Below are 26805 nucleotides of genomic sequence, written 5' to 3' on the forward strand. Positions count from 1 at the left end.
TGTTTGGCTAGAGTAGCCATGTTTCTCTCTTCTGTGTGGGGGTGCTTTTGCATTGTCAGTAATCTGCCCCCCCCCTTTTGCTTTGTTTGCTGGCAGGTTTTGCTGTTGCTCAGTGCACCAACCAGCATGGCTCCTCTCCACTTTCTTCACCATCTCCTCCGTCTAGCGGGAGCACCGGGCACTGTGACTCAGCTGCTGCCAGCTCCACGTCCACGCCTTCAGTGGTCCAGAGCCCATCAGGTACGGAGTCCTTGATTTATCTCTTGCCACCCTGGGGACTCAAGAGGCTGGCTTTTATAGAAACCACTTGAACTGAACTGTAAGTTCACAGGCTTTCTTCATTTTTCTTGATGCTACATATCTCATTCACTCTGTGGGCATTCTAGGATGGGCACCTAAGGTCATCTGGGTGAATCCATTTGGCATTCATGCAGAATTGGGGCCACTAAATTTGTCTCCAGGTTCTGCCATTTGTGAATCTGAAGTATATACAATACGAAGCTTGCAACAAATTTCCTAAATTCGATGTTGTAGTGCTTTAGCTGTTTTCTGAGCTGCCAGGTCTGAGTCTGTTCCAGAATTCTCATTCTCTGGTTTGGAATCCTGTCCCTAGAGTCTCAGATATGCAGTGGCTGGCAGTAGTAAAGGAAAGGCATTCTACGTACGTTCTGAGGTTCTCTCCAACATTTCCCGTGTTCCCACTTTTGAAGGAAGGCTTCTGGTCAAATGCTAGCTGAAATTAATCTCTTGAGGAGACAAATGTTCGAGGGGATCCTGGGGCCTGCTGCTGACCCTCGGTGACGATCTAGATAATTCACCCTCTCCATGCTTGGAAATGCCTTCTGACAGTGTATGATTCTAGAAGAAAGCCCTGCTGCAGAGAGTTTGGTTTCTCATCCTCCCCTGAGAAGGTGTGTCACTTGGGAGATGGCAACTCCAGGAAATTCCCAGGGGAGCTTTTCCAGGCAGTCTTTTGTGTCTGGCTTTTTTCTGCCACAGATGCTTTAAATGGAGTTCTTTATAATGCCTGTGTTTTGTGGTTACGATGAACTCTGGGAAAGCACAGGTCTGTACAACCAAATGCAGGCCTAGCTCCATCCACAAACTGTCAGTGCTAGGCTACTGACTTTTCTTCAAACATTCCCCCAAAGAAGGTAACTTTTTCTGTATTCATATTCTGAATCCTTTGGTTTTGGATGTAGGTTTGATGTGGCTGCACCTGTTTCTACAAATACCACGTTGGTTTTTACCCATGCATGGACTGTCTTTCAGACAACAAGTAAGGGTTTGGAGTGATACAGTCTACCAAGAGCAGCCCATAAAAACTCCCCCAGTTGTGTATTAATATTCCTAGTCAATTGCAGCCCGCCCCCTGAATTAGCTTTTTTTGAAAAAGTTCCCAACATGTTTCTATTAAAATTTACTGTCTGTTATAGGTCAAGCTACCAATGAAACATGTGATCAATTTATAAATTGATCCACCCAGAAAGCCAGCATGGTGTAGCAGTTACAGTGGTGGACTAGAATCTGGGAGTTTCCACTTTGAATCCCTACTTGCTAGATAGCCTTGGGCCAGTCACACACTCATAGTCTAGCCCATCTTTCAGGTTTGTTGCAAAAATAAAATGGAAAGGAGAAAGATGTAAGCCACTCTGAGTACCTACTGGTGATAAAGTGAATTCAGAAATGAAATGAATTCATATGTGATGCTAAGAATGTTCTCAATGTCCCCCCCCCACCTAAAACCGTAGATAGCAATGGTGGGTTGCCCTCCATTGCCATTTCCCCAGTTTAAAACTGCTCTGTGGGGCTGTTTTAGGGCAGGAAAATGGCCCAGGGAAAATATCCCACCTCCCATGGTTCTGTTTGCACAGGGGCCCCTCACATACTGTTCTTCAACGAGAAAGTCAGCCGGCTGCTCTATTAACCAAACCACCAACAACTGTGGAGGTAGCATGATGGAGAGATACAAATTGTTGGTTTGCTGCTACATTACACCGCCATTACTTGGAAGCCAGTTTTCCAAACTGGATTGTGGATCTGCCGGCTTCACTGGGCCTGAGGTTCTTGATGCAGGTTCTTGCTGAGCTCTTGGAGGTGAAAATTGCAGCCCCTTAATTGGAGTTGAATATATCCTTGCCTGCTTGACTTCCCTGTCCAGCAGTGTGCGCAAAGTGTATAAATACGGTCAGGATTTTGTACCCGTTAAAGCTTAGTTAAACTTCTGTTGAGTGATCCCAAGAAAGTGTTCCTGTTGAAGTACGTCAGAAGCATCTTGCCAAATCAAGCGGAGATTCATCAAGATCATATCCTTTGCAAAAATCCCAGTTCATCAAAAGAATGGCTGCTCCCCACCTCCCACTCTGGACTAACTTCCCAGTCCACAAGGGATCATTTCAAGTTCTCTGTAAAACCAGACGCCCAGGTAAAGTATTAACTTGGATGGAATAGTTTTGGTGACAGATGTTGCTTGTAAAAGGAATGCTTATGATACTGAGAGATCACTGATCACTGAGAGATCTCTGTCTTTTGGTGCTACACCTCTGAAGATGCCAGCCACAGCTGCTGGCGAAACGTCAGGAACTACAATGCCAAGACCACGGCAATACAGCCCGGAAAACCCACAACAACCATCGTTCTCCGGCCGTGAAAGCCTTCGACAATACAATGCTTATGATACTTGGGAATATACCGTATTTACTTGAAAGAAAGGTGACCTTGAATGTAAGATGCAAACACACCCCTCATGTTATATACACAAAGAAAAGTTTTATTGGACATAACTGTCACTTGTATACAGATTTAAGACTACCTCCTCTTTTATTTTTGATGGTATACCTGTAAAAAAACCCTGTTCTTGCTTTGGAGTAAATACTATTCCATGCTTTAAAGTAACAGGGTTTGTAGATATGTAATTGCACAAGTTATTTGAAACTCCCTTGGTTCTGTAGTGTTAATTTTTCCTTTTTTAATTTAATAGGCATGACAAAACTGTATCTGTTACTTTTTTAAAGGTTCGGTTGGCTTTTTTGTTGGGGATATTTTAAGGGGGCAGTGGGAGGAGGGGACTTTCTCTGCTGGGGAGAACTGACTTTTTAAGCTCTTTTCCAGCTGTTGGCTCCAGGCCATGGGCAGCAATGTGCAGTCCATGAGTTTCCCTCCACTGTATCATGCAAACTGTCCTCACTTCAGAGAACTGGTAATGAATGGGCTTCATAAACGCGAAAAGCAGAAGCGAATTTTTGTATTAGAAGTTAGGAAAATCCCTAAAATGCCAGAGGTGTCCTTGACTGCAAACTTGAAAAGGATTTTATTAGCACTTTCATTCCGTCCAAAGTACAATCCTGGTCTCCTCTCTCCATCATGATTCGTAATCTCAGGTTTACTGTAGAGTCCTTTGGCCTCTGGTGCGCTACAGGAAGGAGGTTGCTGAATTGATGGAATTGCTTCATTTGCAGGTTAAGCCATCTCCCACTCTCCAGGGAAGCCACAAAATTTCTGCCTAACACAAGGTGCTGTGCAGGTGAAACAATACATGGGCCCCCCTTTGCAAAACAAGCAAATCCTATTGTGAATCCAGCTGGAATTTTTGTTACTGCAAAACTCTCACAAATAAGTGCTCCTACTTGCAATATACCCTCTTCACCTCCTTCTGTCTTCACAAGTGACATGTTGCAGAATTCTGCCACCTCATTCAGCATTAACAGACTCAAGGGAGAATGAATTTCTAACTGCTGCTACAGATTGTGCATTAGTCAAAAGCATTGCTTGTTTCTTAAAGATACTGATACCTTTGCTTATTTAATTAGTGCGTCCATTTACAATGTAAGATGCTCAGTCCATACCAGGTGTTCAGAACAACTACATATCACAAGCATAGCCTGTTGCCCTTCCTGCTCAGCTGCGTTTTGCCATCTTTTAAAACCTAGGCATTTAGAGGCTGACCTTCCGGATGAGGGCTGGGGAGCCTGGTCCCTTGCGGAGTGAGATGCAGAGCATATAGTACTGGGTTTGAATGTCAATGCCCCGAGTTCATGTTCTGCTTGGCTGCGGGTCACCTGCACCGAGCTGCTGTTTCTCAGCCTCATGGGTTTCAAAATGATGAGGTTGCTAGGGTGATTGAGAAGAGAAATTGCATTGTATGGAAAGTACCTGTATGAAATGCAGACGAATGGATTCCGAGAGTGCCAGATTCTTCTAAGACTTCTCCCTGAGTGATTTCTCCCAGCTAATCTCAGAAGGAAACCAATAAGAGCAAGCAGTTTGGGGAGGGGAGGGGACTGCCACCTGCTTCCCTCCTGCTGTATCTCCTGTTTAAATCCCTCCCTCCGCACACATGGACACTGGATACCTGTAGAGCTGACTTTCTGCTCCTTGGGGGCATGCCATTGTTGCAGTATAGCCATACTTCACCTCCCGGCTCGTATCCCACAGCAAACCTAGCATCGGCACATTGTCATCCTGTGTGTGTGTGTGATGTGTGATGCGTGATGTGTGTGTGATGTGTTTCTGAATCTCAAAGCACCAGGGTAGGGTCCAACCAGGCTTGGGTTCACCAAAGGGCACTGGAGGTACCCTACTGTAATCTGCTTTTGAAAGTTCCTCTTGAGTTTCAAAAGAGAGCTGCAATATTGTTATGACCACACAAAGGAGGTGGTTGTTTGAGAAACATCCTCTATGGCACATGGACTTGGTTACATGTTTCTTTAGATTCAAGCCCTGAGATTTTGTAGCAGGGAAAAACAACAACACGGTACTTGCTTTTCCTTAATGGCTAAAATAGCACATGTGTCATTGCACCGTGAAGGAGGCCACCAAAATACTCCCCCTCCTCAAAACTTTGAGTGGTGTTTTTATGGGTGTGCACATGCACACATGCATGCATACTGAACTTTGCAGCTTCTCTACCCCCAAGTTGACTGTTCACCACTGAGTCCTTTTTAAAAAAAAAATGCTGCAGTTAGGTTTGACTGGATTCCAAGTGCAGTATTTCAGCCTTCCTATCTAACGGGGTAGATTTATCCTATGTTCTGATTTATGTCCAGCTTTGGGGAGGAGATGCAGCCTGCCTGTGCAATTTATTACCACTAAGTGGGACTGGAATATTGCTAACCAACCAGAAATGTGTAAATGATTGCTCTCGCTTCATTTTTAAAGCAGGTCACAGAGTCAATGCTCAGTCCTGCCCTTGCGCATCTTGCCTGCCGCTCTGTCTTTTGGCGCTTAGCTGGCACTAGGGGTGGGCACATCAGGCAGCCGAGTCAATTTTCTTGTTCTCAAGAAAAAGGGGGGGTGCCCCCTGTGAGACGGCTTCTTCACAATCTGTTCAGGCTTCCAGGCGCGGGGGGATAGGGGTGAAGTCACACACCAGGATGCTCTGGCGAATGACCACGTTGTTGTTTGTTGTGAATCTAACTTGTTGTCCTTCCTGTCTCCTTCCTGTCCCTACCCACCCTGCCCCCCCACCTCTCCCCATGGTCTAAAGGCTTCACGTGATCTGTCTCGCTGTGTTTCCCTCTAGTAAAGTCTGGCACTGGCAGGAAAGGACGGCGACAGGCATTTAGTGTCTCGGAGGCTGACAGTCATGGCGGACACTGGGTTTAAGCGTTCCGACAGCCGCTGCAGCAGCGACCACCCTTGCCAAACCCCTTCAGGCAGGTCTCTCCACGTGTGTTCTATTTGTGCCCCCACCCCAAGATTGCAACTGTCAACTGAGCATTGCCATCATCTTCTTCTGTGCCCACAGAAACAAGTTAACTGGCATGGCAGGACCCTTGGGGGTACCACTTCTTTGCATCTTTTGAGAAATCTTGGTTCAGCTCATGCTACAACTAGAAGGGTGGGGGGGCATGCAGAGGGATCCAAGAGCTCTCCCATCCAGGCATGCTTCCCAGAACTGCTTAGCTTTTGGGCAAGGATTCTGCATCATGGGCCCTCTGGACCCACCCCCTAGGGAGGAGAATTTTGCTGTATGCGGGCGCCATGCTGTCACAGGCTGGCCTTCTTCCCTTGGCTTTTCCCAACCTCTCTTTTGCCACTCCCGCTGAAAACAACGATTGCTCTTCCTGCGTGCGGAATTCATCTGGCACCAGAAGCTTCCTTGCCCTTTGGCACATGGAATGGGAGACAGAGCCATTGTGGTGGTGTGGTTAGAGTGCTGGACTAGGATCTGGGAGACCTAGGATCAAATCCCCACTGGACCATGGAAGCTTGCTGGGTGGCCTTGGGCCAGTCACACCCTCTCAGCCTAACCAACCTCATAGGGTTGTTGTGAGATAAAATGCAGAAGTGAAAAATGATGTAAGCTGCTTTGGGTCCCCATTGAGGAGAAAGATGGGGCATAAATGAAGTAAAAATAAAATAAGAGTTGTGATCTGGCACTGGCGGATAAGGAGATGCCCTCAGATTCTCCCAGGGGGAGAGGGAAATCCCACCCTGCCTGGAGCATCCGTCACCGCCTCACTTCCATATCCATTGGGTTTTGTTTCTCTGTCATTCTCCCTTGCCTGTTCACCTGCCTGCTGTTTTCCCCTGCCTGTCTGGCCTTCTGCTCCTCCACACCCAGTATAGTGGTGGCAGGGGTAGAGAAGCAGGTTTACGGAGGGAAACAAGCCAGAGCCCACTCCAGCCGTCCCTGTTGCCTGCTCGAGGTGGCTGTTGCCACCATGCTTTTGTTCCACCTGTATAGCAACCCAGCATCCTGCCTGAACTCCCTTTTTTTCCTTCCACAAGATTCAAACATTCTCAGACGTTGCTGTTATGGGCCGGGCCGGTATTCTTTTAAATGTCTTATTTGGGGGAGCTTCTTCCTGGGGTTGCAAGAAATGTTACTTAGCCTTGGTTGCCTGCCTGTCTTGTGGATTTTTTTTTCTTTGTGATTTTGTTTTTGCCCACTGTGGTGAAGCCACCTATAGCTGTTAGAGATCTGGTGTTAGCCTTCAGACAGCCATTCAGACATTTTATTTAATTACTTTTATATTCATGCTATTTATAGTACGCCTTTCTTACTGAGACTGCAGGGGGTTTGCAACAATGTAAATCAATGCAATCAAGAGAATGAGATGTGTAATAAGCAATGCAATAAGACTAGGAATTTGAAATGGAGCTCACTGGTTCAGTGCATGAAGCCTTTAAGTTGAAGCCTGTGCTTACTGTTCACAATTGTGTTAACTGTTTTTATATTTTGTTGTTCTTTTAAAAGGCATTTGCTATGAGTCTTATGGTCAATTTATTTACTCTTTCTGTTTGCAAATCTGCTGTCTACAAAGCTGCCCCAAACTGCACTTGTCTGCATGGAAAGCCAACCAGCCTCATTTGTAGCTAGTCCTTGTGTGGATTTGAGACACTTTTTCCCCTGTATTCCTTTTAAACTAATTTTTTTTTGTTTGCCAGCTTCCCCAATTGCTCCAGTGTGCAGAGATATTTAGGAATAATGAGCAAGATTTGAGTCCAAAAGCACCTTAAAGACCGATAGGATTTCTACAATATAAGCTTTTGAGAGTCAAAGCTCTCTTCCCATATCTGACAAACGGAGCTAAGACTCTTGAAAACCGATGCTCTGAAAATTTTTAACATCTTTAAGGAGCTACTAGACTCTAATCTTACTTTTCTACTGCAGGCCAACATGGCTACCCACCTGAAACTAAGGAATGATGATGATAGTTCAATTTTTTTAAAAAGAGAGTGAAACAAATCTTCCAGGAAAGCAAAATACATTCTATCAAACTCTTATACATAGAAATGACACATTGCAAGAGGAAGGTATTACTGTTGTCTCTTACCTTAGCTAATTTCCTCTACTTGAGTTGAAAAGAAAAAGAACAGTATGTAGATCTGCCAGGAAATGGCCTCTGCCATGTTTAATATATGAATGGTGTGACGTGGGATTCTCATTTTTAGCAGGCATCTCTTTCATTCATTCATGAAATTCCCAGAAAGAGATGACTCTTTCTCCTCTCCCCTCCCCATTTCATTCAATGTTCTCAGCACTAAGTGTGTCATTTTAACTCTCTCTAATCAGATCAGGCTCAGGCAGGACGAACTTGCCTGTCTCTGTTTCTCTAGTACTTAACAGAAGAGAATTACGACTGGGAGCATTTTGAAGGGCTGATTCTAATCTAAGGTTCAAGGGCAGCATGGATGAACCTTGTGGCTCTGCTGAAGAGAGCTCTGGAGATGATGCTCCTGGGCAAGGCCTCAAGGGAGAATCCATTGGAATGGCACACTGGAAAGCACGAACCTGTGTGGCTCCAGGGCTGGACAGTCCAGGAGCTTGAAAGAAAAATGGAAGGCTGGGTTCCCCCCCCCCCCCCGCCCAAGCGTTGTGTGTGTGGCCTCTTCTGAACAGAGGCCTGTTGGAATCCTCATGCGGGGGCTTGATTTGGATCAGAACTGTGAGGGGAGGGAAGTGTAAAGCCCATCCCCATTGCAGTTTTCTGGATCTGAAATAGCCCCGGGGAGATTTGCCAGGTGGGGGAAATGTCCAGGTACTGGTATGGGTCCCTTCACAATTGTAAAGAAAAAGAAACTCCCAGGGAGTTCCAGGAACTCCTGGCACGTTGTCTGTCTGAGGCCTGACCCATTCCCTGTCAGGATACTGAAATGTGGATAGTTAGCCTGAGAGGGTGCAGATCCCACACTCAGCTCAGAGCATGGTTAGTTTCATGGCACACAACTTGCACCGCTGATCTTGCTTTACTGCTCTAGTTTTATATCCTTCCTTCTCCCTAGAACTAAGCGCAAAAATCTGCCATACGCAGAATCAGGTTGCCTAGGTTGCTCCCTCCCACTTCTCCAAGGTCTCAAGCAGATTGGGAGGTTTGCTGTTGAAGCTAATGATAATAAATATCTGAAGAAGTGAGCGGTGACTCAAGAATCACATTCCAGATAGACTAACACGACTACTCATCTTGATTTATACTAAATATATATGTATGTTATCTTGACTTTGTTCTGGTTGGATTAATTCATGCTTCCGTGAGTACAGCTTGTTAGTCTATCCAGCCCTCCTCCTTCCACCCCTTTTCAAGGTTTCACAAAAGCTCAAATGGACAGAAAGCTTTCAGCCTGGAATTTCTTATGCATCCTTCCTTGGGAACTAGTACACGCACACACACCCCGTCAGGCATCCCCATTCTCTTCTCTGACACAGATCAAACTCCTCTTCCCAGTGTTGTCAGCCTGGAAAGGTCAAGGAAACCAGGGTAACCTTTGTGGCCTGTCTCAGCAGCATCACCAGCACCTGTGGCTTTCTGGCTCCACCTCCCTGCCTGGTCTTCGAGGAGAAAATTGACCCCTTCCCCCTTTACAGTGCATCCACCAAAGTTGAGGTTCCCCCAGTAAAAAACTACCTCCTCATCCATTCTTCCCCCACAGCTCCTCATTTTTCTCACCACATATCATCTGTTCCCCCCCCCCCACTTTTCTCCTTTTTTTTGTGCTTAATATTTCTTTGCCTTGTGAAGCTTTTTGCATCGCTTTTGCATTGATTGGATGAATTGAAATCCCAGAGGGTTCTGCCTCTAGCCAAAGTGCAAAAAGTCAGTTGTGCCTTGTGGGGGGTTCTGCAGCTATCTCATACTGCAGGTCACTTTCTGTGGTTAGTAGATGCTAGAGAGAGAGAGAGAGAGAGAGAGAGAAGGATGAGCCAGCCTTCCCAGCTAGAAATTTTCTAGCCTTGGTCTTGCGTAGGATTTATTCCAAAGGGCCCTTGCAAGTGTGCTAAAAATATCCATTGAGACCTCAAATAATTGTCTGCTCATTCCTGCCATGAAACCCCCAAGTGACCGTGACATCAGGATGAAATGACAAGTGCCTGGCCTGGAAGATCAGGGTTCAAAGCTCCTGTTGACATAAACTTGCTGGGTATCCTTGGGCAAGCCACTCTCTCTCAGCCTCAACCCTTCTCTGCACAAAGGGGTCCTTGGACATGATGCATAAAGCGCCCTATAAATGCAAGCGGTTTATTTTTAACTTATCTCCTGTCTCTCTGTTACAGGTAGCTGACAAACAGATTACTTTAAAAATACAATATTTATATTGCTATTTAAATATAGAGATGTGTGTGTACATGTATATATTGAAACAACCTCAGCATTATAGCAGTCACCATTACTTCAATCCCCCCCCCCCAATTGGTATCATCCCTTTCTTCCAAAAGATCTCAAAGATCTACATGGCTGCCTAAAAACAGAAAGAACGACCCATCCAATCCTCAGGAGAGAGTCTCTTCCAAAGAGTTGAAAACCTTGCAGAGGAAGACTGCATCTGTTGGGTAGAGCACACCATCAGCCGAAGCTGATCTGAGTATTTGAATCAGCAGATGGGTTATAGCAGAGGAGGCAGTCCTTCCGTTAACCATCCATTCACGTTTAGCCAATGCGGGATAGTACAGAAGGGCACATTGGACCTAGGAGACCTATGTTCAGATCTCCCGTTCAGCCAGGAGACAGGCTTAACTGTGGGTCTGTTCCAAACTCTACTTCGCAGGGTGGTTGTGATTGAAAAGAGAGGCCCGTGCAGGCTCCCCTCAACCTTTTGGGCAAAGAGCAGTCTGTAATGAGTTACACTGACTCCTTTACCAATTTTTTTTGTATTTCCAAAGATAATGAGCCAGTAGTATGTTTATCATTATAAGCTTTCAAATTTCACAGAGCACAAAATCGCTCTTCCTTCGAGATTCTCATGTGAATAGGATCCTTAAGATAAAAAGGAAGAGAAGCTAATGAAAAAGCATGTTTCCGTCTAGGAAAGATTTCCTGCTGATATTTCTCTTGTCTAGTAAACACACACATTCAGATCTTCCTAATCTGGTTCCTTCCTGATTCTAGATAGGCAAAACTCTCTCTGCTCCTGTGAAATCTGCCTCTTTTGCACCCAGGCCGTGTTCCCAGAAGTGCCTGTAAGGCAGGAAGGTCCTGTTGGTTAGGAAAGCTGGAGACTTAGGCTGCAAACTATCATGAACTCTCTCTGGGGTTCTGACCCAGTGCACCCTATATAACAGCGAATTTTCTCAGAGCAGCATTGAATACATCTCCTGTTCCCCACAGAATTCTCTAGGCCAAGCGCATGAAAATCAAAACGTCACTCTAAGGTACCAAACTAATGACATGTAAATCAAACAATGCAGAAAATGTAGTAACTTTACCCACCAGCCTAAAAAGAAGGGGGGGGGGGGTAACTGTACCGAGTTTTGAACAGTCCTGAGTTTTTAGATTTGGCAAATCTCAAGTGGGAGAGCATTCAGCAGGTGCAGGGTCTGGCAGCTGTCGAGGTCCATCTCTTTCCCTAGTCAAGGTGGGAAACTACAATGTGCGTAGAAGGTTTCGTGTTGTTCAATTTTCTGTACATATAAAACAGTGGTCAGTTAAGTCTTCAGGAAACTTTAGGAGCCAGAACAGAAAGGAGAATGGCAGGGAGCATGCGGAGGAATTGGCAAAAGCATTTGTCAAGTCTGTATTGGGAATGAACCCTGAATTGGATACAGACACTTGAAAATTGGATTCTTCAGGAAGAATCTCCTGGCTTTCTGCCATGCTTCTGTTTCCTGTGGACCCCGATGTCTGCCATGCGGTTGGGGCCCAGCTGAAAACAACCCAACTCTTGTGATGAATCCAGGCATATAGGTACAATACATGTCAAAACCAGAAGGGCCCAGAATGCAGTTCACACCTGAACCCTCAGCCAGTGGGTCTAACAGGCTTTCCCACTTGCAAGTAATCAGGTTTCAGCTAGCCTTTCCAGAATGACCAGAGACTTCAATCTCTTCTTTACCAGGATCTTGACGCTGGGCTTTCTGCAATGTTAGAATCGGTCACAGTGCCTGACAATATTGGCAAATAAATTTCATACATTTAGAGATCTGTGGAGTGATATGCTCATGGCTACGCCTTTAAGTCTCTTGCCAAGGCAAACTGAGAATCCTACACTTCAAAAGACTGTGCTGCAAAACAAATATTTTGCACATGCATACACATTCTATTGAAATGCCTTTCTTCACAACTAAAATCCCTCTCTTCTTGTAGTCCGTCTTGATATTGGTCAGTGGTAGGGATGCCATGAATTTTTCAGCAGTCAGTGTTCAGCAGACGAACTTACTTTGCTCAACACTGCATGTCAGACAGAAGCCCACTTGGGATCAGCTGGGAGTTAGATTCTTATCCTCCACCACTCCTCAGCAAAATAGCTACACTACAAGTGGGGAAAGAGCTTGTTTCTTTCCCCTCCCTTCCCTTTCAGATGCAGTGCTTTTAATCTTTGCATTGTAAAAGAGAAGGGAGAAAGAGTTCATTTCTCTCCTTTTCTTTTTAACCCAGGTTGACAAACTTGGGGTAGGGAGAGTAAAAGGGAAATCAGTTGTCTGATCACTCACATGCACACCCAGTATGTTGCATTTCAGCAAGGCTGGGAAGCAACAAAATTTCCATGGTGGGAGATCAGGAGAACTGGACTTCCAGCTTATCAGTTGGGAATGGGCTTCTGACACACACGCACACGCACGCACACACCGGATAGAGTTAGATTTTCGTAACGGGATATCAGAATCAGACTCCCAGCTGATCCCTCACCTGCTGGGAGGTAGATTCTGATGGTGGCAAATAGCCTGTTCTTGCGAATATATATTGAACAGGTCATGTAACAGCCGCCCACCCCCAAATAAGTGGCTGCCTGATCACCACTAGTAAAGAGGAAGTGATCCCAACTGGCTGGTATTTGAGGCTTCCCAGATAGTAATGCTTGGCTTGCTCCATTTTGTATTCTCTGTTTCTGTAACCCCTCCCACCCCCACCCCCTAACTAGTTGCAAGCAACACTGGACTGTTATCTTGCCATGTTGCTCCATCTCATGGCCCTTCTAGCACTCCTCAGGAAAGAGTTTTTCAGCCATCCTTGGGTTCCTGCTTTCCCCCTTTCTGCTTCACTTTGGGTAACTGAGGCTGAGAGACAGTAACATGAGACTGTCCGGACTTAAGTTTTGAACCCAAATCATCCATGTTGGAAGTCCTATTTTTAAAGTTTCACTTTTCCTGATTGTGGTATTGTAAAGTGTTCCAACTCTGGTGCTGTTTTAAGTGTGTAATGATGTTTCTTTTGTTTTTCCACGTTAACAGATGACCCAGCAGCTCTGGAGCACCCTCAGATGCCGTCCTTCGGTCTGTGGGCAGTAGCAGATGACACTTCCGTATCTCTCTCGAGACCCAGCAAGAACTCTGGAAGGAACGCCGACGTGGAAACGGCAAACTTATCTCCCAGCTTGATTCCTGCTCAGCAGCCCACAATCTCCCTCATCTCCACCGACACCACCGATGCCCTGAGTGTGGAGTCACTGACGCTGGTCCCGCCAGTCGACACGGACAGTATTCTCGCCGTTGGCTGCGTTCTGCCACCAGCTGCTGAGACGAATGTTTGCACAGAGGCGGAGGGAAGCAGTCATTCAGATCATGAGCAGTGACAGAGATGCAAAGCAAACTCTTGCTGCTTTCTCCTGAGAGGCTGTGGGAACACGAAGCCCATTAATGAACCCGTAGTAACATCCCACAATCCTGTTATCAGAGTCTTTTTTTCAAAGGATTAAGATTCTGCATTTAATTTTAAGAGGAGAGAGAAATCTCTTGTAAACCTAGAGCTAAGTATTGGACACCAGTGGTGATGAAAAAGGGGTGAGGTGGGGGACAGAATAGTAGGGGAGCTGGTATTAGTGATTTGGAGGACCTGCGGGTATATCTTTTCACGCTTTTAAAAAGCCACTAATACGAAAGCCACTCATTTGAACCCCGTTATCAGGAAAAGCTACGACTGCAGCAAAATTCAGAAAATTTGAGAGAGACATTTTGCTTTCTGTTCAGAATTATTTTTCTGTGTGGTGGAGGTTAGGGGCACCAACTGCTGGTAGATTTGCCTGGAGGAAAGGCTGCCGAACTCCAGGGCACCTTGGAGGCAATTTCCCCACCTGAACAAACCTCCTCTCTCTTCGTCCAGCCTCATTCTGTTTTGATTTATTTTTGAAGGCATGAGTAGTCTGTGCAAACCCCAGACCTACCAGCTGCTTGTATTTATACCGCTGTAGTCTTTAGGATTTGGATGTGTGTATTCTCTCTCTCTCTCTCTGTGTGTATTATTTTAACCTGAGGTTGTATGCACATCTGTTATGGGTGGGAGTTTGCAGAGCGAGGAGGGGGGGGAGCCTGTTCTTTAGCATCTCTCAAGGGCTTATTTGGAGGAATACATGGGAAATCTTTGGCAGAGTTTTTGTGTAAAGGATTTCAGAGGAATGTAAACTATTTTAACATACTGCTTTTCTCGTGGTGTGGTTGAGTTGTCCTTGCTACATACTTGCTTGGGACCAGCCCTTCCTTAATGAGGCCCTGCAACTTCCACGGGCCATTTTATATACCAGTAAAATTCTGTGCAGCCTGCAAGCACAAGTCGATTGGAGGCTGCTGTGTCTCCCACCCCCACCCCTGAGCCTGGTGCAGGCGGGTGAATCGTTGTTCTGTCACGTATGGGACTAGATTTTGCTGTCCTCGTCCTAGTGGCCTGTCATGAAACAGACTTTGTGTGGCAAGGTCCTATGTGAACCTCAATGTTCCACTTTGAAGCTGTTCTTGGAATGGAGGTATTTGTACAACACATGCACTATGTTCCTTGAGAGAGATCCCTGTCTTGATGACCTGTGGGTAAAAGAGATCTGAGAGAGTGAAATGCATCAAGGGGGGGTCTCTGGCAATATTGAGTGTGTATGAAAGGGAAGTTTTCAGAGTTCTTCCCAATTCCATGTGTTTTCAGGGATAAGCTATATATCGCACTGGAATGTCACACACATAATTAGGCCTCCAAAATGAGAAGCCCAATCCAGATGCATCCTGGAAGGGGGATTTGATTCAGGCTGGGGGGGCACCCAATGAAGTCGATGGGCAGTAGACGGAGGACAGACTATTGGAAATGCTTCTCTGCTCAGTGTGTGGAAGCAAGTGCTGGTGGATGTAGTGTTCGCCATGGACATAGATGGAACTAGATTCATGGAGGAAAGGTGCATCAGTGTCTACTAGCCAAGGTGACCCTAGAGAACCTCCCTGCTTAGAGGCATCATCAAGGGGAAGGCCTTGGCCTCTGTGCCCTGTTTGGAGGGCCAACAGGTTTAGCCACTGTGGGAAACAGGATGCTGGACTAAGTATGTCACCAGTCAGATCCAGCAGGACTCTTACATTCTCCTGAATTACTCCGGCAATGCACTCCCTGCTACCCTACACCTCATTCCCCCCTTGCACTGCAGGAACACTGACAATGCTTGGAAAGGAACTGGTTTTACTGGCAGGGTGCCATTGGAGCATTTCAAGGAATTGTTTCGGGGGGGGGGGTTGCTTATTCCTGTGAGAATGAATTAAATTCTTACCTCGCTCTCCATGTCTGCCTGGATAATGTTGAGTGTTGTAATGGGAAGGGTGCAGACTCAGAGTTAACCCCTGTGATGTATTTTGACAAAGGAAAGGGCAGATTGGCCATACAAACATAGACTAATTTTGTGCCATGGCTTCCCCTGTAAAATGTTGGAATTTGTAGTTTGGCAAGGGTGCTGAGAATTCTCTTAGGGAGCATGCACGTTCCTCTACAGCCTCTGCCCCTGGAGTTGCCTGGAAAGAATTAGCATTAATTCACTTTAGTCTGCAACTTAGTTAAACTCCCCTTCCTGCTCAAAGGTCTTCAGTTAGTCTACACTAACTTTTATCTTTTACTGTTTTTAGCCAGAAGTGATAAATGCATTTCAGTAGAATATTCTTTGCTTTGTTGACCAGAATAACCATCAACAGAACCTTGGGGAGTTTAATTTATCATGGCAAAAACGTCATCAGCCACTTTGGAATCGAGTCCTCCTAGAGCTGGCCTGCCCAGATGCTGATGCCAAAGAAGCTTGACAAATTCCTGCTTCTCTCCTGCTCAGCTCATTCTTCTTGGACGCATGTTTAGTAGGATGCTTTTGTAAATGCGAGAGATCTCTGGCTTTCTTTTCAGGCAGTGTCTTGGCAAGCTGCTTTTATCGACAGCCCATTGACTCTTCCAGGGAGGTGAATTTAAGGGAATGCATTTGTTTTTAGAGGCAGCAGTTGAAGGCAAGCCAGGAAATTTGTTCCTTTGGGTTTCTGCCCTGGCTGTATTCTGCTTATTCCTAGAAAACCTGCTCATTAAATCAGAGCTTTGGTAGGAGCCAGTTAAGGAAGATATGACATTCCCAAACACAAGCCAGAGTTCACTTGAGTTCATAGAGTCCTCCATTTCACAGAAGAAGAAGAATGTTAAAGTCAATCAAACTTACTGCTCCAAGCTTGAGGCTGGAAGCCAGGCACTTGACGCCTCCGTCCCTGAAGTTTCCCCTGGTTTCATCTGCTTCTCTGTGACCTGTCCTTTGGGCAAGAACGCTGGTACATTGAAAGAGAAGGAAAGTGGTGTGCCTCATTGGTATACTCTTGCTCACAAAGCCCAAAGACTGCAGTCCTTTCACTATAGAAGTTCTTCCAATTCTCACTAGACAACAAACCCGATGAAAAGTGGCTCAGCACATTGGGTGTTTGTAGTAACGTAAAGCTTACGTTGCAAGTACCCAAGGGAAGCCCCTTTTGGGATTCTGCTGTTGTCTCGGTCGTCTCATGGTAGAAAAAAAGTAGAAGAACACATTCAAAGTCTCTGCTACCATGAAGATGTCTGCAGGTGGCCATTGCTTCAATGCAAGAGAAACCCCTGTTGAAGTCTGCAGGCACTTCTCACATCTTCATAAATATGTGAGCTAGGATGCTCTAGTGTGAAAGAAAATGTGAGATTAGGAAAATGGTGGGGGGCCTTCTGGTCCCCTATCTCAGCACCACCTAAACAGGTCCTTCCCCTCTATTTACAAAATAGAAGGAATTTTACATGTGTGGCTCTATTTTTCCTGGTAACAACTGGAGAATAGATGTTTGGTGTAGTAGTTAAGAGCGGAGAGACCCAGGTTTGATTCCCCACTCCTCCATTTGAAGCCAGCTGAGTGACCTTGGGTCAGTCGCAGTTCTTCCAGAGCGCTCTCAGCCCCACCCCACCTCACAGGGTGATTGTTATGGGGATGGTAATAACATGCTTTGTAAACCTCTCTAAGTGAGCATTAAGTTGTCCTGAAGGGTGGTATATATATTGAATATTATTATTATGTTATTATTTTCTCCTATCCTAGGTATGTGTCTGACAAACTCTGTTGTCCCTTGTGGCCTGACCATAACTACTAGAATTGTCCCAGACACTTGGGGGGAAGCATTCAAGCTGCAGCCAGGAGTGCACAGTGTGTGTTTAGCAATGCAAAGAATTGATATAGCCTTGCCTAGACAACGATGCCTGAAGGTATTCTATGGCATGGAAAGAGAGTGAAAAGCTAGCTGGGGCCAAAAATAGCCAAGCTGCTGTGAAATCGATAAAAGCCAACTTCCAAAGTTATGAGGTGGAAATTAAATGTGGGGTGCGTGTGTGATTTATTGCTTTCTGGACTCTTGCAGCAATTTCCTTGAATAATGACCAACTACTTTAGAAATACAGTAATTAGGCAACAATTGAGTGCCTTGGTGCTAATAGTAAGGATGTGTTTTATTCATAGAACATCAGGGACTTTTCTACTGCCCAGCACATATTCCTGTGCAGGGCTTTTTTTCTGAGAAAAGAGGTGGTGGAACTCAGTGGTGGAACTCAAGACCGCACAATGATGTCACTTTGGGTCAGCTGGAACAAGGGGGGAGTTTTTTAAAGTTTAAATTGCCCTCAGTGAAAATGGTCACATGGCCGGTGGCCCTGCCCCCTGATCTCCAGACAGAAGGGAGATTACCGGCCATGTGACTATTTTTAAGGGGTGCCAGAACTCCGTTCCACTGTGTTCCCGCTGAAAAAAACCCCTATTCCTGTGTCTTCCAACCAGGGCCCTGGTTGCATGTCCTTGTATATATCAGACAGTCACAGTGGGAGGCCTCATGCTTTGAGCAAAAGAGCATTATGCTTCCTGTAGGGATGCTGGAGTTAATTTCCCTACTCAGCTGTCAGCATCCTTGAGCAAAGTCCCTGCCTTGTGCCTTGACCATCTTGTGGGCCTTTTAGGATTAAATTGAACACCTTGAAGAAATATATAATTGCCACTCTGAACTTCTTGAAGATATACTCAGAGGGCCCCAACAAATGTGAATTCCTCAGTGGAACCTGAATGTTTGGGGCAGCATACATCTCAATACTCGCTGCTAGAATTCCCCTAGAGATCTGCCAGGTCAATGTTGGAAACAGGATGCTGGGCTCGATAGATTTTTGGTCTGAGCTGAAAAAGTTTTTACATTCTCAGAATTGCATACATTTTCCAGTGATTCACAGTGGGACAGTAGCAACACCTAATATTTATTTTTCATTTAATGAAAATGTATATAGCCCGAGGCTTTGCCAAGGCAACTTTCTGAGAAAATGCATAAAGCTGCAACAAGATAAATCCATTTATGTGAGAGTAATTTTTGTTGTTTTAATGTTTTTAGTTAGTATGGTTTTACTTTTTTATGTAAGATGATTGAGAACCATTATAGTTGAGGGGTATGTTAGAAAGCCCTTCAATGAATAAACACAGAATCAGTATATGTTAGCAATATTAAAAGCCAGATTGCAGCAAGAAAAGAAAATTGGCCTGGAGAAACAGGAAAAGTCTCGGCTCGGCTCCAGGCAAATAATATTGTTGAGGGCATTCTTCACTTAAGGTGCCAGGAAAGAAAAGACCTTTCCTCCCTCTTAAGATGGGAGACATTTCTGAAGGTTTCAAGTGGAAGCAGATTAGGCTTTAAAGATCATTGCTAGAACTTCATAAATGAGAGAGAGAGTGTGGTATAGCAGTTAATTAGCATGTCAGATGAGGATCCAAGAGATGCAGGGTCAAAGCCACAGAAGCATGCTGGGTGACTCTAGGCCTGTCACATACTCTCCAGCCTCACCTACTTCACAGGGTTGTTGTGAGGATAAAATGGGGAGAATAATGATATAAGTTGCTTTAGGCCTCCACCCCCGGCCCGGGAGAAAGGCTAAGGGTAAAAATGAACTAAAGTGAGCCATTAAGAACTGGGTAAGAGGCAACCCCATTTCAACTGCACTGCAGGACTCCAACCTAGATGTGATCAGAGTCCCGGAGCAGCAGGGCTGGAACCTGTGTCTCAAGGAAACGCTGTAGCCCATGCACCAACAGAAAGCTGCACCTCCAGCAGTAGGCATTTGACAAATACCAATCCCAGGCACATACTTTCTCATTCAAAGGTGCATCCTTGGTTTCTGAGAGGCTGCAATACTATTGACCAAGAGCTCCTCTGCCATGTCTGGGTTGGGCTTCAGTTTATTGCCTACTGCGTTACCACTTCCCAACTCCAGGACCTCCATCGTTTCACTTAATTCTGAAAAGGAAAACTACAGCATCAGCATCATCAGAGCCAGTTTGGTGTAGTGGTTAAGAGCACAGGACTCTAATCTGGAGAGCCAGGTTTGATTCCCCATTCCTCCACTTGAAGCCAGCTGGGTGACCTTGGGCGAGTCACAGTTCTCTGGAGCTCTCTCAGCCCCACCCACCTCACAGGGTGATTGTTGTGGGGTAATAATAACATACTTTGTAAACTGCTCTGAGTGGGCATTAAGTTGTCCTGAAGGGCAGTATATAAATCAAATATTATTATCAGCATGTTGACACACGAATTCCAATCTCTGGACAATCTTCTTATAGTAGTTAAATCAGCATGCTGTGTAAGATGGAACCTTTTCATTTCCCCCATTGCTGCTTGGGATTCAAGCAGCAATTCCAGGACAGTAGTTGCTATTCCTGATCAGCCAATTAGGAGTTGATCATTTGCTTCCTTATGTTAGCCAACTGGGCAAGGAGGAAGCATAGCTGACGGCACTGAATGTGACCAAAAGGCTGAGGAGTCCCCATGGGGTTCCCTGCCCCTCTCTCTCTCCCACCATTGATCATCCAGCAGGGTGACCAAGGCACTTCCCAAACCAGGGCAGAAGCTGGTTTGAAATGGATCTAGATAATCTGATGCTGTGTGCGCATGTATGCGCTTCCCTGGTCTCCTGTTGCTGGGCCCTATTGTTGTTTTTATGCAATGTATGGTTTATTTTTCTTCACAAAATGTGTACCCTGCCTTTCTACCCTCATCAAGGCCCCCAAGGCTGCTAACATTAAAAAAACACGTGAGCAAAACCTATCTTAAAAACCATTAAAACCAAAGATAAAATACATATGCAAAAACAGCAACTGAAACACAGGGATTTATGTGACTTTTATTTTTGACCTGTTGAACTTTGATCGTGTGTTCCGGAACAGAGTTGGAGCTGTTAAAAAGTGGGGGAGGGTTTAAATATTCAAATAGAGAGAGAGAGGATACAGCTTCTTTTCCCTCCAAAAGTGAAACTGAAAGAGGGGTCAGTGAGCGGGGGTCTCTTTTGTCACATGGCCCATCATTCTGCCTGTAATAAATATTTAAATAATGGTGGAGGAGTGGTGGTGGTGGAGGAAATCCAGTCTGTTTCCTGAAAGGTTGGTTAAGTGGGTTAGGCAGGAAGTGTGTGTGAGAGAGAAAGAAGATTCTGTAACTAATCGATTGCTTATGAATGTTCTTCTGTTGCGTGACTCAGAAATAAGGATGACAAAGACCCAGTGCAATGATGGGGCAAAGTTCAACTTGCACATATGTGCCACTGGCTGGTGCTGAGTCAGGCTTTGGGAACATTCAAACATGCTGCTCTTTCCTCTGGCTGGCAGCGACTCTTTTTCCTTGGGTGGAGAAGGGTCTTTCCAAACCAGATTTTGAATTTGGAGTGGGCAGGAGCTGAATCCGTACCTTCTGTTTGCCAGCCGGCTTGTACCGCTTGTGCCACCCCAGCTCTCTGCCCAAGGGTTACCGCTCACCACGCATGCAACATCACTGCCGGATCTATTCTGGTCACTCCAGAGAGGCCTCTCCTCCATGGATTCCAAAGACAAAAGGAGGCCAGGTCATTAGAGTAAGATGTGCCAAATCTTTCCAACAGCTGAAGCCAAACCTCTTCAGCTTCAGTCAGGGAAATGGCAGGTGGTGCGCTGCCATTGTGTTCATGCACCTGCCTTCACCTGAAGGAACGCTAGAGAAAAGACCTTCAACTTTCAAAGATCAGAGGGAGGGAGCTGACATCCTGAAAGATGACATGCCTGTGGGAACATTGAGTTGCTGAGGTTAGGGATGAGAGAATCAGGGCTTTTTTTAAGGGAAAAGAGGTGGTAGAACTCAGTGGGTTGCCCTCGGAGAAAATGGTCACATGGCCGGTGGCCCCTCACCCTGATCTCCAGACAGAGGGGAGTTGAGATTGCCCTCCACGCCACTTGGTACGGAGGGCAAGCTAAACTGTCTGGAGATCAGGGGGCGGGGCTACCAGCCATGTGACTATTTTCAAGAGGTTCCGGAACTCCGTTCCACCGCATTCCCGCTGAAAAAAAGCCCTGGAGAGAATCCAGAGCCTTCTGCACACAAAGTAGGATTTGAGTTCAGTGGCACCTTAGAGACCAACAAGATTTTCAAACTCTGACTCTCGAAAACATACACCCTGAAAATCTTGGTGGTCTCTAAGGTGCCATTGAACTCAAATCCTGTTGTTCTACTGTAGACCAACATGGCTACCCACCCAAACTATCCTCATGTAAAGCAGGCACTCTTCCTCAATGCCTTCATCAAACAGCAAGGAAGTCATCCGCTTATCACAGTGGGATGGTGCAGTTCCCAGTAAGCAGACTGAAGCTGGCGTGGGAGGCATTCTGCCTAATTGAGAAGGCACTTCCCACTGATACTTTGTAGTTCCAACAAATTCCCTTGTGGTTACTTCCCCCACAAATGAAAGCCTGGAAAAATTCTCCCCACGTTGCTTGATGTACAGAAAACCAGGGGTTTTTTTTCCAGCTGAAGCTCTCTCAATTCTAGACCCCCGTATCTTTACTTCCTTCTGTGGCTTGGGCTGCTTCTGGATAGGGGCACAAAATTGTGCTTCTCACCATAGAGGCCACAGCAAATGGTGCAATAAGGGAACGGCGTCTGCATATCCCGCACCACTTACTCAAGGCCGTATTAACCCATGGCTGGGCCCCTAGGCCTTTGAGTATTTCGGACCCCCTCCTGCATTTCAGTCTTTTACCTCACTACAGCTGACAGCCTGACCCTGGTATGGTAGGTACTAGACCACAGTACATAGTCCTATATCCATTTTGAGGGTCTCCTGAAGAATTCTATTCACAATTTTAAAAATATTTGTACTGTGCTAGTAGAACTCTTCTGGAAAGCACATTTTGGGAGCAGAATTGTTCAATACTGTAATATTTTGAAGTGAATAATTTTTTTTATTAAAATATATAATTTGTGGATAATTGTTTTAATATAAAAGACAATTTGTTTCACTTCAGTAAGGAAGCAGTTAATTATCTTATTAATAGAACTTAGATAAGAGAATCAATCATAATTTATATGGGGGTGTATCTCAGCAGAAAAAATTGATGGGACCCTAATCTCTGTGGGGCCCCTAGGCTTCAGCCTAGCCAGCCTTATGAATAATATGGCCCTACACTTGCTCTCCCACTGCTCACCTAATTTCTCCAGGTCATGTCTGTGCATTGTGCACAGAACCCCTGTGCTTCCAGCCACTCTGCTCTAAAGGGCTACAAAGTAGGGTGTGCGAAGATTAGCTGTTACAGAGGAAAGTCCAGAGGGACACTCCATCTACAGTTTCTCCTGGGCCTTGGAGAAAATGAGGTTTGTGTTTTCTCCAGAACAAAGGGGGGAAAGGGAGCCAGATGAATTGGCCCAGATTTGGTATAGTGGCATCTGGATGCTCCCCTTTACAGTTGGGGGAGGCAGGGCGGGAGAGGAGGGGAGAAGAATGCCTGTGTGGAAAGAGTCTCAGCTTGCTCCAACTGTACACTTCACTGGGTGAAGTTCACCCCCACCCCATTCCCTCTCTTTTCCATCCTTGTAATAAAAAGTCTGAGCCCCAACAGTAAGAGCCAATGAGGTTTCAAAGATCTCTCTCTGCTTTCCTCACTGTCTGGACATTATGGCTTTTGGCCTTTTCTCTAATGGAGCTTTTTGTGTGGGCAATGCACCCCCTTCCCCAGTGAACTTGGCTGCTCACTTGTGTGTCTCTCTCTGACCCAGGTCTGATTTGGCCTCAAATGGCCTCTGATGTCACCTTGAAGGCCAATGAGAGTTCATTCTGGCAGAGGTTTTTGGCAACTGACATTTAAAAAATTAATTTTAAGTTGCCCTCAGACTGCTCTATGAGCTTAACATGGTTATCCCTGTGGGATTAAAATACAAATGGAGAATTGCCCAACATTTGCAGGGGATGGAGCCTTGCCCTCCTCCTACTTGAAAGATGGCATTTGTGAGGAAAGGAACAGTGATGAGGCCCTGCCCCCGTCTGTCCCTTCAGCCAGCACATTGTGTGCTGAACAAAGGGCAAGGGGGCTCAGCTTTCACCGAGGAGACAATGGGAGTGGCTTGTGCCCCCCCCCCAATTGTCTCCTGGATCTGTTCTGTGCCACCACCAGTTGGCTCTGAGCAGATTCAGGGCACACCGTCCCTTGCCCCCTCACCCTACCTCCTGTTGTAACCTAGGCTGTTTTCTCTTTAACATTTTATTTCTCTCAAAAGGTGAGATCACCAGCTGCTACAGCCTCGCCCCCTCAGTCAATCTGGCCTAGGGGTCTCAGCTGCCTGTCAGTGGTGGGCAAATTCTCAGGGGTTTGCCCCCTTGCCCACCGATCTGCAAGCAAGCGGCAGGAGGTGACAAGCCCCTGGAGGTTACCCACCACCGGCAAGCACTCTGGTGTGCTCCCAGGGGGTGTGATGACATCACTTCCAAAAGTGACATTGTAACACCAGTCACATAAGAGCTCCTGCTCTTCATTTGGGGCTGATTTTGGCCCCCAATGGGTTGAATCAGCCCCACACAGAGCATGGGAGCGCTCCCGTGGCCGACACAACATCACTACCAGAAATAACGTCATCATGCAGGTGCTGGAACACATGCGAAGAGAGAACACGCCACTGGCATGAGGTAAGTGTCCGTTTCTCCCATCCCTCCAGAAGGGTATAGGGACCTGGCTGGCAACCCTAGTCTGGTCTTCAGCAGGTGACAGAAAACATAAATCTTGATTGAGGGAACTGCTGACTCCCTTGCAGGGGCAAGATACAGACAGAGAGCTTCAAAGGTAGCAGCGGTGGTGGCAGCAGAAGCCATTGAAGAGCACACAGCGGAACAGATAGTGCTGCACTTCTTCTTTAAGTGAACGTCTTGGATTTGCTGTTCTCTTTGTATTACTGGGCACCATTTATTAGGGCTTGCCTTTATTCTTTCTGAAGGGCACTGGAAATCCTGTCGGCAAATGCTGCAATGTTCATAGTGATTATATGATTCAGTTATACCTGTAATTGTAAATTTGATGGGTTTGTGATCAATGTTACCTTGAAAATTATAATATCTTCAATGTTCTCTTTTTGAAGTAATTTCATAATTATTCGCCAAGCCACCGGGGTGCTGTCATTTATTGACTTGCCCCCCCCCCAACTCTCCAATTGGAAAAGATAATTTAAGAGAGGGATTAGGTAGCCAGAGTTCTGCTACACTGTCTTTGCCCCTTTCCGCTCAAATGCCTGCCTGCTGCTGTTTCTAAAGCAGCTTTTTTCTCTTTGAAGTTGATATCGCAAGAGTGTTGTTGCCTCAGCTACTGTCTGCGAAGTGCACAAATCTACCTCCCTTTCCTTTTACAACAGCTGTGGAGGAAAGAACTGGCAGCTTTTGCTGGAAGCGGGGGGGGGGGGGCAAAGGTCATAGGGAAATGAGGCTCTTTGGGCATTCACTTTGTACTCGGTGCTGTTTTTAACTCTCTGCTACCAGAAGGCCATGTGAAGGACTGAGTGGACATTAAATTCCCAGAAAGCTCGTGATAACTTGGAAAGGGGGTGGGATAGTGAGGAAGGGAGCACTAAAAGGGTTTTAAATACAGTTGCTCATCTCCTATAATAGCACTGAAGGGGTCTACAGGCTGAGATCAATGTATGTGGCCAAAGTGGTGTAGTGGTTAAAATGCTGGACCAGACCCTGGTAGATCTAGGGTTGAATCCGCACTGTGCCATGGAAGCTTGTGGGTCACTTTGGGGCAGTCACACCCTCCCAGCCTATCTCATCTAGCCCATCTCACAGGGTAAAATGGAGGCTAGGGAATAATGAAAGCTGCTTTGATTCCCACTGTGGGGAGAAAGATAAGAGTATAAATGAAGGAAATAAATGTGGCAGTTTTGCAGGAGAGCAGAAGGACTGCGTGTGGCACTCGAATTCAGCTCCTAAAACTCTTAGATTCCATTTAATTGTTCCTTTTTTTAAAAAAAATCTCTCTTGTACTTAGAGGTGAGATAGTCCACTGTAGTCTCAGGGCCAAGCTACAGGTGACGAATGATACAGGTTGGACACTTGATGGGAAATGTAGGCGTCCGGGTCTTGCAGCTTGGCTCCCCGACTGCTGTCCAATGGACTTTTCAACTGTCACTTGTCCAACATTCCGCCAAGCTGCCTACATTTCCCATCAAAACTTGAGGGAAGCTGACAAGTGTCCAACCTGTGTCATTCGTCACTTGTAGTTTGGCCCTCAGAAGCCAGGGAAGGGGCGCTGATTGAACAAGATTCCCAGTGGGTGACGGCACAAAGCTTCTCTGACCTTCTCCATAATTGATGATGAAAATTCTGTGCAAATTTGTCCTAAGTTACACATTGCAGAATCTAGATTCTTTTGGTGCTGCAAATACTTTATTTATACCTCACTTTTCTCCTGAAACAGACTTACATCATTTTCCTATCCTCTGTTTTCTCCTCTTTTGTTTCCTGGGGATGGTGTGGTTTGAGGAAAGGAAGGACCTGAGCTGGGTATAATGCCCTGGAGTCCACCCTCCAAAACAACCATTTTCTCCAGGGGAACTCATCTCTCTTGTCTGGAAACAGTTGTAATTGTGCGAGGTTTCCAGGCTCCACCTAGAGATTAATAACCCTCAACTGAAGATACTTTCTGCCCTGTTTTTGGAAGTCGACAGATCAATTCTTCTCTCTGTAGCTACAGAATTGGAAGTATTTAAATAAGGAAGCAAAATTAGTGGGTTGCCCCAAGAATGTGTCTCTTTGAGCAGTTCTAGCAAATGCTTCCCTTTTTAGGTGGAAGCTTTGGGGTGGTCTGTGGGCTAGCTTAAGAGGCTGCTTAAGGGCCAGGCTAGGCATGCAGATTTTTAAAGAGTTGGGTCTGGGTTCCCCCAGACACAACTTGAGTTCCTTGCAGCTACACAACAGCTTTGGGAAGTAGCTGTTAAAAATAAAGGATGGCCAGAGAATGCCTCTGTGGAGGGAGGAGGTGCTCCTCCCTCTCCCCCTCAAGCCATTTCCCAGTGTCAAAATAACGGAGAAGGGAGTCTTTCCCCATTTTTTCTGCTCCATGTGGAGTATTCTGTGCATGTGGGGCAGTAAGAACAGGGGAGAGACTCCTCCCATGCTATTGTGACACAGAGAAATAGCTCCTCTTTCCCCCACAGAGGCATTCTTAGAGCCAAGCTACAGGTGACGCCTTACACAGGTTGGACACTTGTCAGCTTCCCTCAAGTTTTGATGGGAAATGTAGGCATCCTGGTTTTACAGCTTGGCTCTCCATTACAGCTGCAAGACCAGGATGCCTACATTTCCCATCAAAACTTGAGGGAAGCTGACAAGTGTCCAACCTGTGTCA

The 26805-nt window shown here is 45.9% G+C and overlaps 1 protein-coding gene across 4 annotated transcripts in view; it reads left to right on the forward strand.

Annotated features, from left to right (window-relative positions):
• Window positions 1-14291, forward strand: part of CLEC16A (C-type lectin domain containing 16A) — a 105509-nt gene extending 91218 nt beyond the window's left edge. For 2 of the 4 annotated variants that reach the window (XM_054993187.1, XM_054993188.1), the window contains exons 22-23: window positions 97-240; window positions 13109-14291. In XM_054993187.1, coding sequence (XP_054849162.1) covers window positions 97-240; window positions 13109-13449 — 485 coding nt within the window. In that variant the 3' untranslated portion in view covers window positions 13450-14291. Of the gene's footprint in view, window positions 1-96; window positions 241-5521; window positions 5655-13108 lie in introns of all 4 variants that reach the window. The other 2 variants (XR_008597969.1, XM_054993189.1) reach the window with 2 other exon arrangements.
• Window positions 14292-26805: the final 12514 nt, after the last annotated feature.

This window comes from Eublepharis macularius, chromosome 12, assembly GCF_028583425.1.
Source record: "Eublepharis macularius isolate TG4126 chromosome 12, MPM_Emac_v1.0, whole genome shotgun sequence".
Classification (NCBI taxonomy): domain Eukaryota; kingdom Metazoa; phylum Chordata; class Lepidosauria; order Squamata; family Eublepharidae; genus Eublepharis; species Eublepharis macularius.